The sequence below is a fragment of the Ambystoma mexicanum genome, chromosome 12 (assembly GCF_040938575.1).
Source record: "Ambystoma mexicanum isolate Mex_15411 chromosome 12, UKY_AmexF1_1, whole genome shotgun sequence".
NCBI classification, from domain to species: Eukaryota; Metazoa; Chordata; class Amphibia; order Caudata; family Ambystomatidae; genus Ambystoma; species Ambystoma mexicanum.
The window spans coordinates 222,765,802-222,780,687 of NC_090936.1; the positions used below are offsets into that span (position 1 = coordinate 222,765,802).

Consider the following 14,886-nt stretch of genomic DNA (forward strand, 5'->3'; position numbering starts at 1 on the left):
AGGGCTTCTAAATTTTATGAAGCTCTAACCTCAAAGAAGAGTGATCGGCCCACGTGCCTGTTGTGGGAGGCTGACTTTGGGTGTGCCCTGGATGATCACACTTGGTTCTCTATCTTCTCCAAAATGAAATGTGACTCAATGTTTAGTTTAGTTCAGTTTATTATTTGTAGTGCGCTCCAGACCCGAGGGTATTCAGGCGCAAAGCATAAGGATACTCAAAGCTTGGTTACAGCATGTAAGATAGCTTGGTTACGACATGTAAGATACATTATGTACAGGTGACAGTTGGTTACATGTAGGCACACAATGAGGATGCGATATATACAAGTGGGTATATGTCCGCTAGTATAACGCAGCATTTCCTCTTCTTCATTCACAGAGCGTTTATAACACCTGTGAAACTTTCAAAAACAAAGAATATTAATGAGGACAAATGTTGGACATGTGGTTACTCTCCTGCCTCATATGAACATATGTTTTTTGAGTGTCCTTGTGTTCTATCATTTTGGCATGATGTATGGAAACACCTTAAATGTATTTTCATGGTAGATGTCCCACTATCATTTATGAATATTGTTTTGGGCAGCTTGGTGGGGACTTCCTATGATTTGCAAGCCTCTGCAAAACTGTATGATTTATTTCTTATTATTGCGTTGAAACGTATCACTGCCAGTTGGAAGGACTCTCGTTACCTTTCTATCAGGGAATGGTGGACAACGTCTGCCATATACAAAGATTGGAACTATGTATGGCGAATTATCAAGACTCTATTCCCAAATATAATGCTAAATGGTCTTTTATACTCGTTATCTGAGCTGCTTTAATGCCTTCTCACATGGTACATTAACCTGTTTTCTAACCCTCCTTGTGTATGTTTCATTTAGGGCTGTTTTATTTTTTCATTATCTCAATACTGTACTCAAATAATGTACTGTGCTAGGTATTCCCACCCCCTTCCCTCTCAATCCCTCTGTACTCTTGCCTTTACCCCGTCTGTCTTCCCCAGTTCGTCTTCACCCTTTGTATGGAGTGCCAAATCAAAGATAGGTCACAACTTCAGATAGAAATATACTTAGAAATATGCAAAGAATCGTTTTAAGTGACCAACATGAACAGGGTATTATTGCTAATAATTAATATGGTATCTAGACTGATAAGACACATGTACTGCTTGTTTTTGAAGTTTAACTTTTTTTATTTCTCTTTTAGATCTTACAGGTGAACAAGGGGATGTCCATCTTGTTCTATGTGATGTTTCTTCCTTATCTTTGCGGCATTCAAGCTACCAACATGGATAAAAGGAATTTGCCCGAAGACTCAATGAATTCAATTATCATTAAACTGATTCAGGCCGACATTTTGAAAAATAAGCTCTCCAAACAGACAGCTGGCAGCAAAGAAAGCTACCAAAGCACCATACCCAAAGACGAGCTCCGTGTGGATGTGGATATGGACGTGGATGTTGAGGGTAATGTGAAATCAGACTTCCAGCCCGTCATCTCCATTGAAACGGAAATGTTAAATCAACAGAAGCAGAGACGCTACAGTTCACCAAGAGTTCTGTTGAGTAACAGTCCTCCTTTGGAACCTCCTCCTTTGTACTTAATGGATGACTTTGTTCCAAACACTGCAGTGGTAAACAGAACCTCAAGGAGAAAAAGGTCTGCGGAACATAGAGGCCATCGAGGGGAATATTCTGTGTGTGACAGTGAAAGTTTGTGGGTAACGGACCGGTCCAATGCGATTGACATTAAGGGCCAACAAGTAACTGTGCTAGGGGAAATCAAAACTGGAAATTCTCCAGTTAAACAATATTTTTATGAGACAAGATGTAAAGAAGCAAGGCCAGTAAAAAATGGATGTCGGGGCATAGATGATAAACACTGGAATTCCCAATGTAAAACATCGCAAACCTATGTCAGGGCACTGACTTCTGAAAACAGTAAACTTGTTGGCTGGCGATGGATACGGATAGACACCTCTTGCGTATGTGCGTTATCGAGAAAAATTGGAAGAACATAAGTCTGCATATTTTCAACATATAAATTATTACTTTAAATTATATGATATGCATGTAGCATATAAATGTTTATATTGTTTTTATATATTATATGAAATGTTCTTATTTATTAAATGGCAGCATTCTTATATTAGCTAGCTCTCCCTCTCAAGAATTGTGAGAAAAGTGTTTCTGCCTGCATTTGGACACTTCATCAAACTGTTAGAATATAATTGTGATTCCGCTGCAAGCCGTGTGTCTTTTTCCGCAAAAGGTGTGTGTGTGTCAGTATTTTTCATTCAGTATTGTCAAGCCGTTGGTTGTCTCTATGTTTACTTGTTAAACCAATTTAGAGCAGAGTTGTATAACATGCGATTGTCATTAGAGTCCTACTATAACTTATTTTTCTCACAATTATACAGAAGACCAAAGCCTAACATGATTTAATACAGCTCTTTCTCAGACAGTTCAGCTTCACCCATTGACGATGTTCTTCTTTCGCTATACAATTAAACAAAAGTATCTGTTGCGTCCATCACCCCAGTTTCATTTGGCCAAGTAACGTTTCTTAATTGTTTATTGGCCAGGTAATCTTCAGCCATTTTAAAAACCCAGGACATCATTCAAACAAGCACCAGAAAGGATTCCCAACACAATAAGTAAATGTTGATATCTTGCTCAGAATGATAGTTCTTTGCTAATGAAATGAGGGCCTGGTTGGGCTCAACTGAAGTAGTGAACTCTTGCTTGTGGGCTGTACTAACAACATTCAGGGGTTTCGGGGGGCATCACATTATGTGTGCCAGTAGAAGGGTTGGTCTTGATCTGCATATTATTTTACAAATGCCCATGAAAGCCGTGGAAGGGTGCTTTGTGGTCTTCAAACCTTGCAAGCTCTTGAGCTCTCCTAACCTTTTCCCAGAATCCAGCTTTCCACTGCCTGTTGAAATGCAATCATGCATACAGTGTTAGATTTCGGGGATGCATAAGCAGGATCAACTTAAGGAACTTGGTACGCCAGTAACAAAATGCACCCACGCCCTGACAAGTCACTGCCATAGCAGTCTAATGCGCGATCCAGGCCTTAGATCCAGCATGATCTGTAATTGTGTCACGGCGTAATTGCAGCACTATTACCAAAGCAGAAATAACTGGCAAAGAAAACGCAGGTAAATAATAGGTTGTCACTTGCCCACAATCTGAACTGCTTCTCCCAATGTCACTATCTGCAATCATGATCCATGTGGGAGAGCTGATCTATTCATATTTATGAGGAGAGCTGTCTTTTTGGCACAAACACTACAACCTATGTTTTGCCGTAGTATGTTTGTAAAATATAAATCTGTTAAAACCATATTGGTGAAAATAAACTTACCCCATCAAAAGATGTTATTGTTATGAAGATTTGTGATGAATTGGCCCTATTTTAGAATTAACAAAACAAGTTATGCTGAAGAATTATTTGTGACAAAAGACAGTGTCATATGCCATTAATGTCTGTGTACAATGGAAGGGATGGAAGCCAAGTAACAAAAACATTAAGGTATTTTTCCATTTCGGCGAACAGAGTAGCTCTATATCAGAAATTAATTAAAAGCATAATCAAATTAAACAATGTATATAAATATCTGTGATATTGCGCTGTCTGTTGCCACAGCCATGTAAATAAAAGGATTTATGGCTCTGTATGGATACATACGATTGTGAGGAGAAAACCCAACTGGACATTTCACTACATAACAAATATATGAAGAGTTGTGGAGAGAGCTCTACACTTTTTTAATGTGGTTTACACGCCCCGGCAGCAGGGCGGACATGGCCAGTAATGGCCACCAATCATCGCCATGGTAGGCCCAAGTGAAGCGAGGCCTGTGGGCCGTTACTGGCCATGTGTCCCGCTGTGACCACTGGGGTATGAAAGCCAGATTCACACCCCGGGTTCATCCAGGGTTCAAATGGCTTTCTTTTTTTCCACTCAGGAGATTTGTGCTGATTGCGCAGCCATTCTCTTGAGGGGACATTATATATTTTTTTTAAAAGATGCCCGCCGTCACAGAGAAAAGGGACAAAGTACCTTTTCTATTTCTATAGAGGTGACCAGAGAAGGAAGTGCGGCACACCAGAGCTCAAAGCTCTGGTCCCATAGGTAAGAATCATTCTTAAGTGCTGCATTGCTAGATTTGGGCCTGCAAGTGGGTGAGTGGCAGTACACCTCAGAGTTGGTAACGTCTTTTTCAGGATGTCAAATATGATGATTGGAGAACTGCTTGGGGTTATCCTCATGTGAAGAAATACATGGAAGAAAGTTTGAGAGGAAACATGTTTTAAGTCTGTTGCTCAGGATGGGGGTCCGCTGTACTCTGCTAATGGTTGATGGAGTTAAATCATTTATATGAACATCAACCAAGAAATTATCAGCCCAAGAAAGACGTTTAGTGTCACTGACAACATTAAACAGGTTTAGTGCAAGCATCAGGTGAAGATTACGGCCGGCAACATTGACAGGGCTTCTGGGTGATATAGGTAAGTGTGGAGGTAGGGAGTTTAGTCATCACATAAAAAAATGCTGCACCCGGGGAAGGGCTTCAGGTGGCTTGAACAGGTGTCGAAGAATATATATTCTCACCCACTATTCCAGCCAATTGATTTGCTAATAGACCTTCCCTGGTGTGAATGATCCTTCTTCTAAAGTAATTAGCTAATGTCATTACATCAGATGATTACCTCGGGTCATTTTGTAGCCACACTGGAGACTACATATGACACACTACACATTATGCAACAGAGCACAGAAGGCTAAGGATTTACAATGGATTATGACACTGCACGAGTTGAGCAACAAACACAGGTGAAGGTGACAGTCTGGGGAGGTTCCGTACACACCGTGAGAACTGACTCTGCCACTGCACAACTACCTTTGAAAACAATTGTGAGTAATCCTGAGCTATGGGAATTCAGGCCTGATTCAAAACTCTCTACATAAAGTAGGTCATTGGTACACCGAGACTTTAAAAACAACATTGAGAGTTGATCAGAATTCATTGCCTCGAAAAAAAAGAAATGTAGGTCAGTATTTTTGTTGTCGCTTAACTTTAAAATTATCTTTGGGAATAGTAATTGATTAATTATAATGACTAGTGTATGAATTTGATATCAGTGAGGAAACATCATCATGTTTAGGTATGTAATTACTTGTTGTGTTATTTGTGCAGACCTTTGATGCAGTAGAAATCTGCACATCATTTTTTTATTGAATGCCAAAATATTATTTAGCTCATGCTCTCATGTTGCTCTTTTCCTTCAGGCCACTCTTTCAAGACTGAAGATTTGTTTCAAGAGTTTTTCTGCCGGTGAAAAATAGCAGATACATCTATCTCTGGGGGTCATTATTAAATTTCTCAAATCTATTTTTCTACCAGTGTAAAATAACAGATTAATGCATCTCTTGGGGTCATCTTTATCTCCCAGACCATGTTGAGGGCCCTCGTTTATTTTGCACAGTAGATTTTTCCAATTGTGACCAAACTAGCCCATGTTACTGGGCACACAGTGTTGCAACCCTGAGTTTGTCTTCTACACATCTTTATTTTCCTGTGTGTTGGTACAATTGGTTTAATTGCAGTGGACTACTAAAACCACAACACACTATTTAGTCAATTAAAGTAAAAGCTTAAATTTCACCCTGACCTCCTTCTCCCCTTAGTGAATAGATGGCAATAAGTTCCCATAAAGTCTACATTTGATAAAAACATAAAATGAAACAGTGCCATTTAAAAATGCCGTCTATCTCTGTCTCGTGGGGACTAAAATACAATAACATAATACAGCTAAAGTGGAGTAGCTGGTAGCAAGAACACACAGGCTACTTTTTCAGTCAAACCGGAAGACCACTAGAGACATTCTGTTTCTTGACTGCATCATTACCAAATATGTACATTATAACACATTGTATTAGTCAAATGTCACAAAGCTGGCCCTTGACTGCTGCGGTTATTAACTGCCCATCTCAATCACTTTTCAGAGAGATTGTGGTTTTGAGGCAAGGGTGCTTTTTGAATTGTAGCGCCATGTTTATAATTAAAAAAAGACAGAGGACTCCCATAATGCAAAGTGGTTTTGGCTTAAAAGACAGGACTGGATAAAACAATCCTTCAGGCATGTGCCAATGATGTAAACCTCCTTTGTTATGAATTAGAAAAAACAGATACATCACCAAAAAGAATGTCAGCTCATCCCATCCCTCTGTGACTGGTCTGCTGCTTTCTGTTGATCATGGTTATCCAATTGAGGTTATATTACAATACTATGTAGACTAATTCATCATGTTTTTTCAACTCCAAGCCACTTTTCAAGAAACGCTATTGGTTTCAGCTTGCTCAACTTTCGTTGCTGCAAATGGTAGACATTAGGTATCGAGCTGTAGAAAGTTTGTCTCTCTTCCATACAAATAATGGCACAATTGACAAGCAGAAGCTGTTGATAACTTTGCACTGTCATCAAAGCAGTTGTCTATACATGACTATGTCTGCTAAGAAACAGTAATGCTGCAATTAAAAAGTAAAACATGTTCCCACTAGCCCTCTTTTTGACTTTACATGTTCTCATGTTTGTTAAAGATAGATACTTCAGTTTCTCAGCTGGGGCTTTTGCAAAGAACGAAATCCAAAATAGATGGTTTGTTTGCACATTTTGTCAGCAGCAATGACAAAGAAATAGGACTACATTTAGTTAACAACACCATTTTTGTGGAGCTGCTAAGGTTATGTGGGGTTTAATGAGTGTGGCAATTCTCTGAATTCCAATCTAACAATGTGTATTACTGTTCATTTTCAAAGCACTATGCTCTGTCGTAGCCCTGCTTGTTTCCGAATTATGATGACCCAGAGTGGCTAACATTTCGTAAAAAACGATTAATATTGCTCATCATCTGACCATGTTCAGTTTATGTATCTTCTGACTATGTGCATGTACATTGAACATGACTGCACACACTCTCTTTTTACAAGTAAAGATCAATTCAAGAACAAAGAAGTGTTACAACAAATCAAATTATATGTACAAGCATGCAGAAGTCATTAAACACGTTTTTCCACATTAAAACATAATATACATTTTGGATAATATAAGCTAATATTAGTCTAGTTTTTTTCAATTAAATACAGTTGGACTATTTAAAATTAAAATATGTTTTAATAATCATCACATTAAAAGGCGAACGATTAAATAGAGAAATTAACTATTAAATCCTGCGTTTGTGTTGTCAGTGTGCAGCATAAGTGTGTAACATTGTTGGGGAAATGCTGAGCTTCAAAATGTAGAGACATGTAAACAATGCATTTTTGAAATAGCCACGTTAAAGTAGGATTATATTTAAGCGCCATAGTCAGGTCTGGAGATAACACTAACACATCTGGCTATTTAACTACCTCCTAGTAATAAAACCCCACCTAGCTAGTACTGTATTTGGTCAATAATACATGCTTCCCCAATTCTGACCTTTCTATAACTCCAGCAGCAAATATCCCATACAATATCTGCACTTAATGAAGTACTGTTTTAGAATCAAGCTCTGCATGTTTAATCGAGCTCTTGTCGTGCAAGTGTTGCTTTGGCATGTAACCATCATTACATTATTTTGGGACAGTATGTAATCTAATATGCCAGGTTCACTGCCTGCCCCTTAAGGCCAGTAAATCTATGTTGCAAAACTCCTTTTTTTCTAATCTTCAGTATGCCAAAGAGGGGTACACGGTCTTTATAATGAAAATTGTACATCAAATGAATATATAACGAAACTTATATAACGAAAAACATTATGAAAATGTATTTGGGGCTGGGATAAAGGGTTCAATCCTGTGGGGCAATGGGTGGGGTGGGTTTTTTGGGATGGGAAACAGGGGTTTGAGGGGGAACCCGCCCAAAAAAGAAAGTAAACAATTGTTATGTTTTGTCGTTATATAATTTTCGTTATGTGTGCATTTGTTATAAAATGATTTGTTATAAAGACATGAAAACCCAAAGAGGCTATACAGCATTGTCCGAAGTGCTATACCGATTAGAAAATACTCTACAGATTTTGCAGAAATGCAGCAAATGTTCCCCCTTATCTCACAGGGCAATGCAACAGAAGAGTCAATATGGCAATGATCTTGGTAGCAATATCAATATGGTATTCTTCAATATTGTTTATGGAAAAGTTAATTTTGAAGCATAATATTTTACAAAATAATTGCAAATATCTGACGGTGTCTTGCTCGAAATTCAAAAATACAAACCCAGTTTTAAAGCAAAACGAAAAAAATCGCCAACTCTGTCTACTCATTGAAAAGAACAGCGGTCAGATCACATGGCATGGTTTAAGGGGTTGCAGGTCTTTTGTAGTTTGGAATGTGGTCAGTGTTGTCAGGAGAAATCAGAGGGGGAGCGAAGGCAGGAAATGGGAGAGGAGAGAATTATAGCCAGTGGGGGTTAGTATAGTGTCATAGTTGATACACATGTAATCATAAAGACACATGTCATTCCTATAATTGTGATGCCCCTTGGATTCTGCAGGTAATTCTTTCCATTCGAGCATGTTCACATCTCTTCTGTCCATTGTGCAACTTTTCTTTTTTTTTTACAATTATGCAAGATGAGATTCTTGGCCACTTATTGACTTCTAGTTATCCAATGTTTTTGTCCAAGGAGATGATAGACAAAGTGTTGTTAAAATTATTATAATTGTCTATTGGTCCCACTTCTTCTACAATGACAACTTTAGATGTACTAAGTTCAAACTGTGGCAAATCAAGTGTTGAATCAATGTTACAAAATAGACTGCTAGCACACACATGCATCATTTTGTCTTAGGTGAGACCTTTTCTAATGGAGAGACATCCCCATATGTCTTGGATGTACTTTTTTAAATGGCAAGGCATCTAGAGCTGCCTTGCGGTGTACGGCTTCAAATGGCCAGGCATCCAGATCTTCCTTGAAGACATCTGCTTCAATTGTCCAGACATCCAGATCTGCCTTCGAGACAACTTCTTCAAGTTGCCAGACACCCAGATCTGCCTTGGGGTGAAATGCTTTTAATGACAGGTCATCCAGATCTGCCTTGGAGTGAACTGCTTCAAATGACAGGGCATCCATACATGCCTTCGCGTCAACTGGTTTAAATTGCCAGACATGCCTGGCTGCCTTGGAGTCAACTGCTTCAAATGGCCAGACCTTCTGATAGGCGTTGGTGTGAACTGTTTCAAAAGGCTTGAAATCTAGATATGCCTTGAAGTTAACTGCTTCAATTGCCAGGTATCCAGACCTGCCTTGGAGTGAACTACTTTAAACCGCTCTACATCTAGATCTGACATGGGGTTTACTGCTTCAAATGTCAGTTGATCTACCTTTGTTTGAATGTAACAGTTTCAAGTGGAGGGGGACATCTCTCTCTGACTAGGGGAAAACTGATCCAAATGGTATGACATCTAGTAATGTCTTGCTGTAACCTGCTTTCTATATCAGACAATATGAATCTTCCTTGGAACACACTGCTTCAAATGTCTGGATGTCCGATGGCCCTTGCAGTGCATGGGTCAAATGTCAAAAGGTCTGGATTTGCTTTAAATGGCATGACATCTATAGATTCCTTGCTGTAACCTACTTTAAAAGTCAGAATCCATTGATCTACCTCGTAGTGAACTATTTCAAATGACATACTATTCCGATCCACCTTTTGGTGAGCCGCCTTGGAGGGATCTGCTTTAAAAGGCAGGATATTCTAATTTGCCTGGGAGAGACCTCCATGTGTGGTTCTCGTCGACAGAGTGATGATGGCAGAGGTCCATTGTATTCTTTCCCTCTGAACAGGTGGATTGCTGAAGCCATTGATGCTTTTATCGATTTAGCCGAACTGCCTTCTCTCAAAAAGAAGTTAACAGACCATACTGGTTGTATCTTTAAGAATGCACAATTGTTTGAGAAAAAAAAAAAGATTTAAAATGGGAAAGTCCCATTGAAAACATGTTTGTAATTCAGGCCCCATGCCTTTTTAAAATGCCAGTTCCTCAAGTCTTATGCCTGATGCAGTGTTTGTTGCATGTCTATCTGTGTTTGTAGCTTAAGTGTGGAATAGTTTGACTGTTATATTATTTCATAAAGTCATCTGTGGTCAAAATAAATACAACATACATAGAAATCGCTCAGGTGTAACTCAGTCCTCCAGGAAACCACCAAATAGCTCATCATGATACTTCAATGATGCTGTATATCCGCTCATTTCCAACACATTATTGTTATATTTCCATCCATTGTTTTGCCTCTGTAAAAGCTTACTTCCCAATGCCAACTAAATGAAACATTCTCTGGAAGGAACCTGGTGTATGGATTGTGAAAAACTGTCTGCCTATCTATGCAGTTTTTAAAATAATCTCAAGCTGTTCTGAAATCCTCCAAACCTCATATGTGTGTTAGTTTTGTTTTGAGTACTTCTCTGGCGCACGTAAAGTACAGTATAAGAGTTAACATGTTGTATCAAGGTTCTATTTTCTTATGCAGCCTTAGGGAAAAATGAAGATAAACAATGCATACTGCACTGCTGAGTATGTAGTATGGACATTAAACAGGTTAATATTACAGCAGAACCTCCAGAAAAAGGTTTGTAAATACTTCAGTGCACTGAATATGTATTTAGTGCTGTAAATAACTTCTACTGAACTATATTTAATGTTCTCAGTGTCTGAGATGTTCCGAAATCTATATTTTAATACAGTTCTATTTGGTTCACATATGGTTTTTGTATAGTAAAAATGTTATTTGCAGCTTGTAGATGTTTGCAGTGTGTATATTCTCTATTAAACTCTAAGGCAGTTCTGAATTGCGCAGCAATGTACAAGTACAACATGTGACACAGTGAGCGAATCTGTTATCCAGGTTCAACTATTAAATACTGTTGGAAATCTTGAAAAACAATGTTTGTCAAATTCTTATTAACTGCACAGTAAGATCTACAAATGAAACGTGAATGAGGTTTACAATTTTGGTAGTCTAGGATTACAATTGGCTGGGTAATCCAGTCAGATTTAAGAATGAGATTCAGAAATTCTCCAGGTACAGGTTTCTGCTGTAAGTTCATTTATAGGACTGGATTTTAATATTTGGTTACATGTATATAATGTGTGAAATGTACTTTGTTGGTCTTACTGCCCTTTGTCCAGGGGTCAGCAACCTGTGGCTCTGCAGATATTTTGGACTAAGATTCCCACGATTTCCCATTCCCACAATCCCTCACTATTGACTGTGCTTGGCAGGGCTGATGGGATTTGTAGTACAAAACATGTGTAGAGCCAGACATTTCAGACGCATAGCCTAGTCCATGATTCCACAAGAATGTCCCCTCTGCATCATCAAAAAATAAACACTGTTCATTTACCACTTTGGCCTAAAACAGCCTGCATAGAAATGACTCTGCTCACTGTTGCTATCCTCAAGTACAGTGCTTGTGTTGAAAATTCTCACGTTATGGTTCAATAAACAACAACACAAATGATAAAAGAAGAAGAGTGAAGTAAGTTTGGGTTCAATCAACAAATGAGCATATTCTTATTCCTAATAAAGGTTTTCAGACTCTGCCAGTATGTGTTTTCAATTCAGTTTTACTCATGCTTCATCTACCATAGTAAGTTATGTTGACCTGAGGTTTCCCAATCAGTGTAATTATTATATTTACTTCTGAACTTCATGTTTTATATAGTGCTAAAATACATATAAAGTCTGCCTTTGATATGAAATCCCTACATTCCCTGTAGTCGTATAGTTTTATTGAAGACACAGACAAGATTTATGTGTCAACTAAAAATGTTTCTCAATTTTGCACATTTGCTTCTGTACTTAACAGAGAACAAGCTCATGGAGCTAGGGACAGTGAATAAGCAATTAATTGGGTTCTTGGCTGTCTGTAGGGAGGATTTCTGAGACATCTCCTTTCTGGCCCAGCGTCAAGGGTGTCTCATCCTTCGCTGGTGATGTATGTCAGGAATCTGGTTTTGTAAATGGCCATTCTCTAATATTTATTTTTTAAAGTGATGCAATATCAAACACGTGTTGCTACCATCTGAAAGGATTCCTGAGAATTATACTTGTCCTGTCTCCTGAACCATGTCTCTCTAGTCACCATCACTATATAATCAACATTTCTCTATAACACCTTATATATGGGCTGCCTGGCTTTTCTGATTGGATTCCTCATTCTTGTACGGAATGCAGTGGCAAACCGAAAGTCTTGGAAACATAGATTTTAACATACATTTCCTGTGCTCCACCATGACCTTCTGTTATTTGGTAGAGCTAGATTGTCTGCATACAATTCCACATTAAGGTATGAACCCTAGTTTCTAAAAGGCTTTGTACAAAGCAGAAAGAGGGTTAACCCCATCACATGTCTCTGGTAGTTAATGATGATAAACTAACATTGAAAACTAGTTGTGCATTTACACAATTATGAAATGTCTAAATCTTTCTTATAAACAATTTGTCATAGCCCACGGTCCTAAGGATAGCTCATACAAATTGATAGTTAAGGTTGAATGTTCTTCGTACATCATATAAAACTGTTGAAGACTGTGTGGTTACGGCCCATTGCCAGGTCGGTAGACCCAACCATAACATAGGTAAGAGTCAACAACTGCTCACTGAGTACACATCCTTGCTGATCATTAATAGCCACTTGCCTAATGCACACACTTGCTATGTAAGCCAACATATATGGATAAGTCTCCACATCACTGTATAACCTCTAAAATCAAAATAACTTTACTAGGTTGGGTAATGGAGGCAATGTTGGCATTTGACTAAAATGTTGGGGCTGATGCTGCCTAAAATACATGTTTAAATAGGATCTTAAGTATGAGTGCCCCAACTTTTTCTCGCATTATACCAGTCTAGTCGAAGTTCACCTGTCATGTAGCCTTTTAAGCCACTGAATATATCACATCACCTTTGCTAGAAAAGATGGAGGATGACTGGCTCAGACCTGACCTGTATGAATTGCACAGAGACAAATCCATGCAAATGGTTTTTGATGATCCTTCTGGCTGGTATTCAACAATAGCTTGCAAAACATCCTCAGGGTTCTGAGTTATCATTTTTGGTGTGTGGAAGTCTTAACCATCTTATGTTATTTTTGGTGGCTCAGATTTTTGTCAGGCTAGCACAGAACCACACACATCTTTAGCTTTATGACACTCCATCAAGGCCATTCCTGTCTACATTTTATTTTTTATTAATTGAGCATTTGTAAGACTCTTTACACAGCAACATTGTGCTTCAAAGCACCATAAGGCTAAATAGGAAAGGAGCAGGGGAGATAATAACAATTGCAATAAACAGTACATATACAGTCATGATCCTACTAGGCCTTGTGATATTCGGACATGAATGTGCATTGAGAGAAGTGCTGGAAATCAGGAATGAAGGAGGAGCAGAGGAGTGGACAAGTGCTGGGGTGGGCCCCTGAGGCATGTGCTAAGGAGAGCCAAGGAGGAGAATCTCAGGCTAAGTGCTAGTAGGCGACTCTCACGGGTGGGGTGTGGAGCCACCAAGCAGGAGCCTGAGGGCAGTGCAGTGAGGGTTGGAGATGTGCTGGTATTGACTGGTGACCAAGGCCCTGAAATCCTGTGTGATTTATGGGGATCAGGCCATCGGTCACATCAATAGTGGTGTGATTAGATTAGCAGGGAAGGGAAAGAGGTAGGGAAGAGCAGAGTATTGAGCAATTTCCAGAACTTAATGCAGTTCGGCTCAAGTCTGAGCGGGGCAAGGGGGCTGTTCCAAAGGGAGGCACCAACCGAGGAGAGCGACCTGCCCCCCTATCTGCTTCGAGAAGCGTTTGATATTCCGAGAGTTGGAGTTAGAGGAGTGTAGGGATCTAGCAGGGGAGTATTTAGGGAGGGAAAGTTGGAGATAGCGTAGTCCCAGGCCCCAGAAGGCCTTGTGGATGATGCAGGGGGTCTTGAATTGAATGCTTGGCGGGAGCCATTGGAGAGAATGATTAATGCTTAAGGCTATATATTATTATTTCGTATTATATCATTATCTATTTTTTGTCCTCTATGTCTGTAATCATCAGCTGCTTCAGTTGGTTTTCAAACTTTCGGATCTGTACTAAAAATAAATAATGATAATGCGTTCGCTTATGATTTCTTATCAAATTCTCTGCCATCTTACTCAGTAGATCACATGGAGTGATTTGACAAGATCGTATGGCAGACATGTTGAAAGGATCAGTTGATTCAAAAAGAAAAAGGCCTTTATGTCGTGCTTCTCAAAAATGTAAAGTAAATTTTGAGTTAGATGATAAATGAAAGATTTTAATTTCTGTTTACAAATACAAACACATAAAGGTTAGAAAACAGGTTAATCACACCCATAAGCATGGTGTTCTAAGATCAAGATTTTTCAAACAGGTAAATACTAAGTTGGTTTTCACTTAGTCTTAATGTCTTGAATTATCAGAATAGGGTCCAAAGTTATCTTGATTCTCTTAAATCAAAATTTCAAATGGCTTAACTTGGTTGTACACTTAGTTGCTTTCACTTAGTTTACCACAAGTTGGTTGTGAACTGTGTTGCTTTCACTTTGTGTTGCTGTGTTGCTTTCACTTTAGTCTTATTATCCTTAATTGTGAAGAAGGAAGTCTTTTTGAGGACAGCGTGTTGTTTCAAAGTTAGATCTCCTGAGCCGTTAGCTCTATGGTTAAGAAGGTTAGACCTTTTGAGAACAGTACGCAGATACAAGGGTGGTCCTCAAAAAGTCCTGTTGAGGACAGAACGTGAAACCAATTTGATCCTCTAGATCTCCTGAGTAGTTAGCTCTATGGTTAAGGAGGTGAGTCCTTTTGAGAACAGTACGTAGAT

General features: G+C 38.9%; 1 protein-coding gene across 4 annotated transcripts in view; it reads left to right on the forward strand.

The window, feature by feature from the left end:
- The window catches only part of NTF3 (neurotrophin 3), a 293,608-nt gene extending 282,004 nt beyond the window's left edge, over positions 1 to 11,604 (forward strand). For all 4 annotated transcript variants that reach the window (XM_069628332.1, XM_069628330.1, XM_069628331.1 and 1 more), the window contains one exon: positions 1,210 to 11,604. In XM_069628332.1, the coding sequence (XP_069484433.1) occupies positions 1,210 to 2,022 (813 nt within the window). In that variant the 3' untranslated portion in view covers positions 2,023 to 11,604. The remainder of the gene's footprint in view (positions 1 to 1,209) is intronic.
- Positions 11,605 to 14,886: the final 3,282 nt, after the last annotated feature.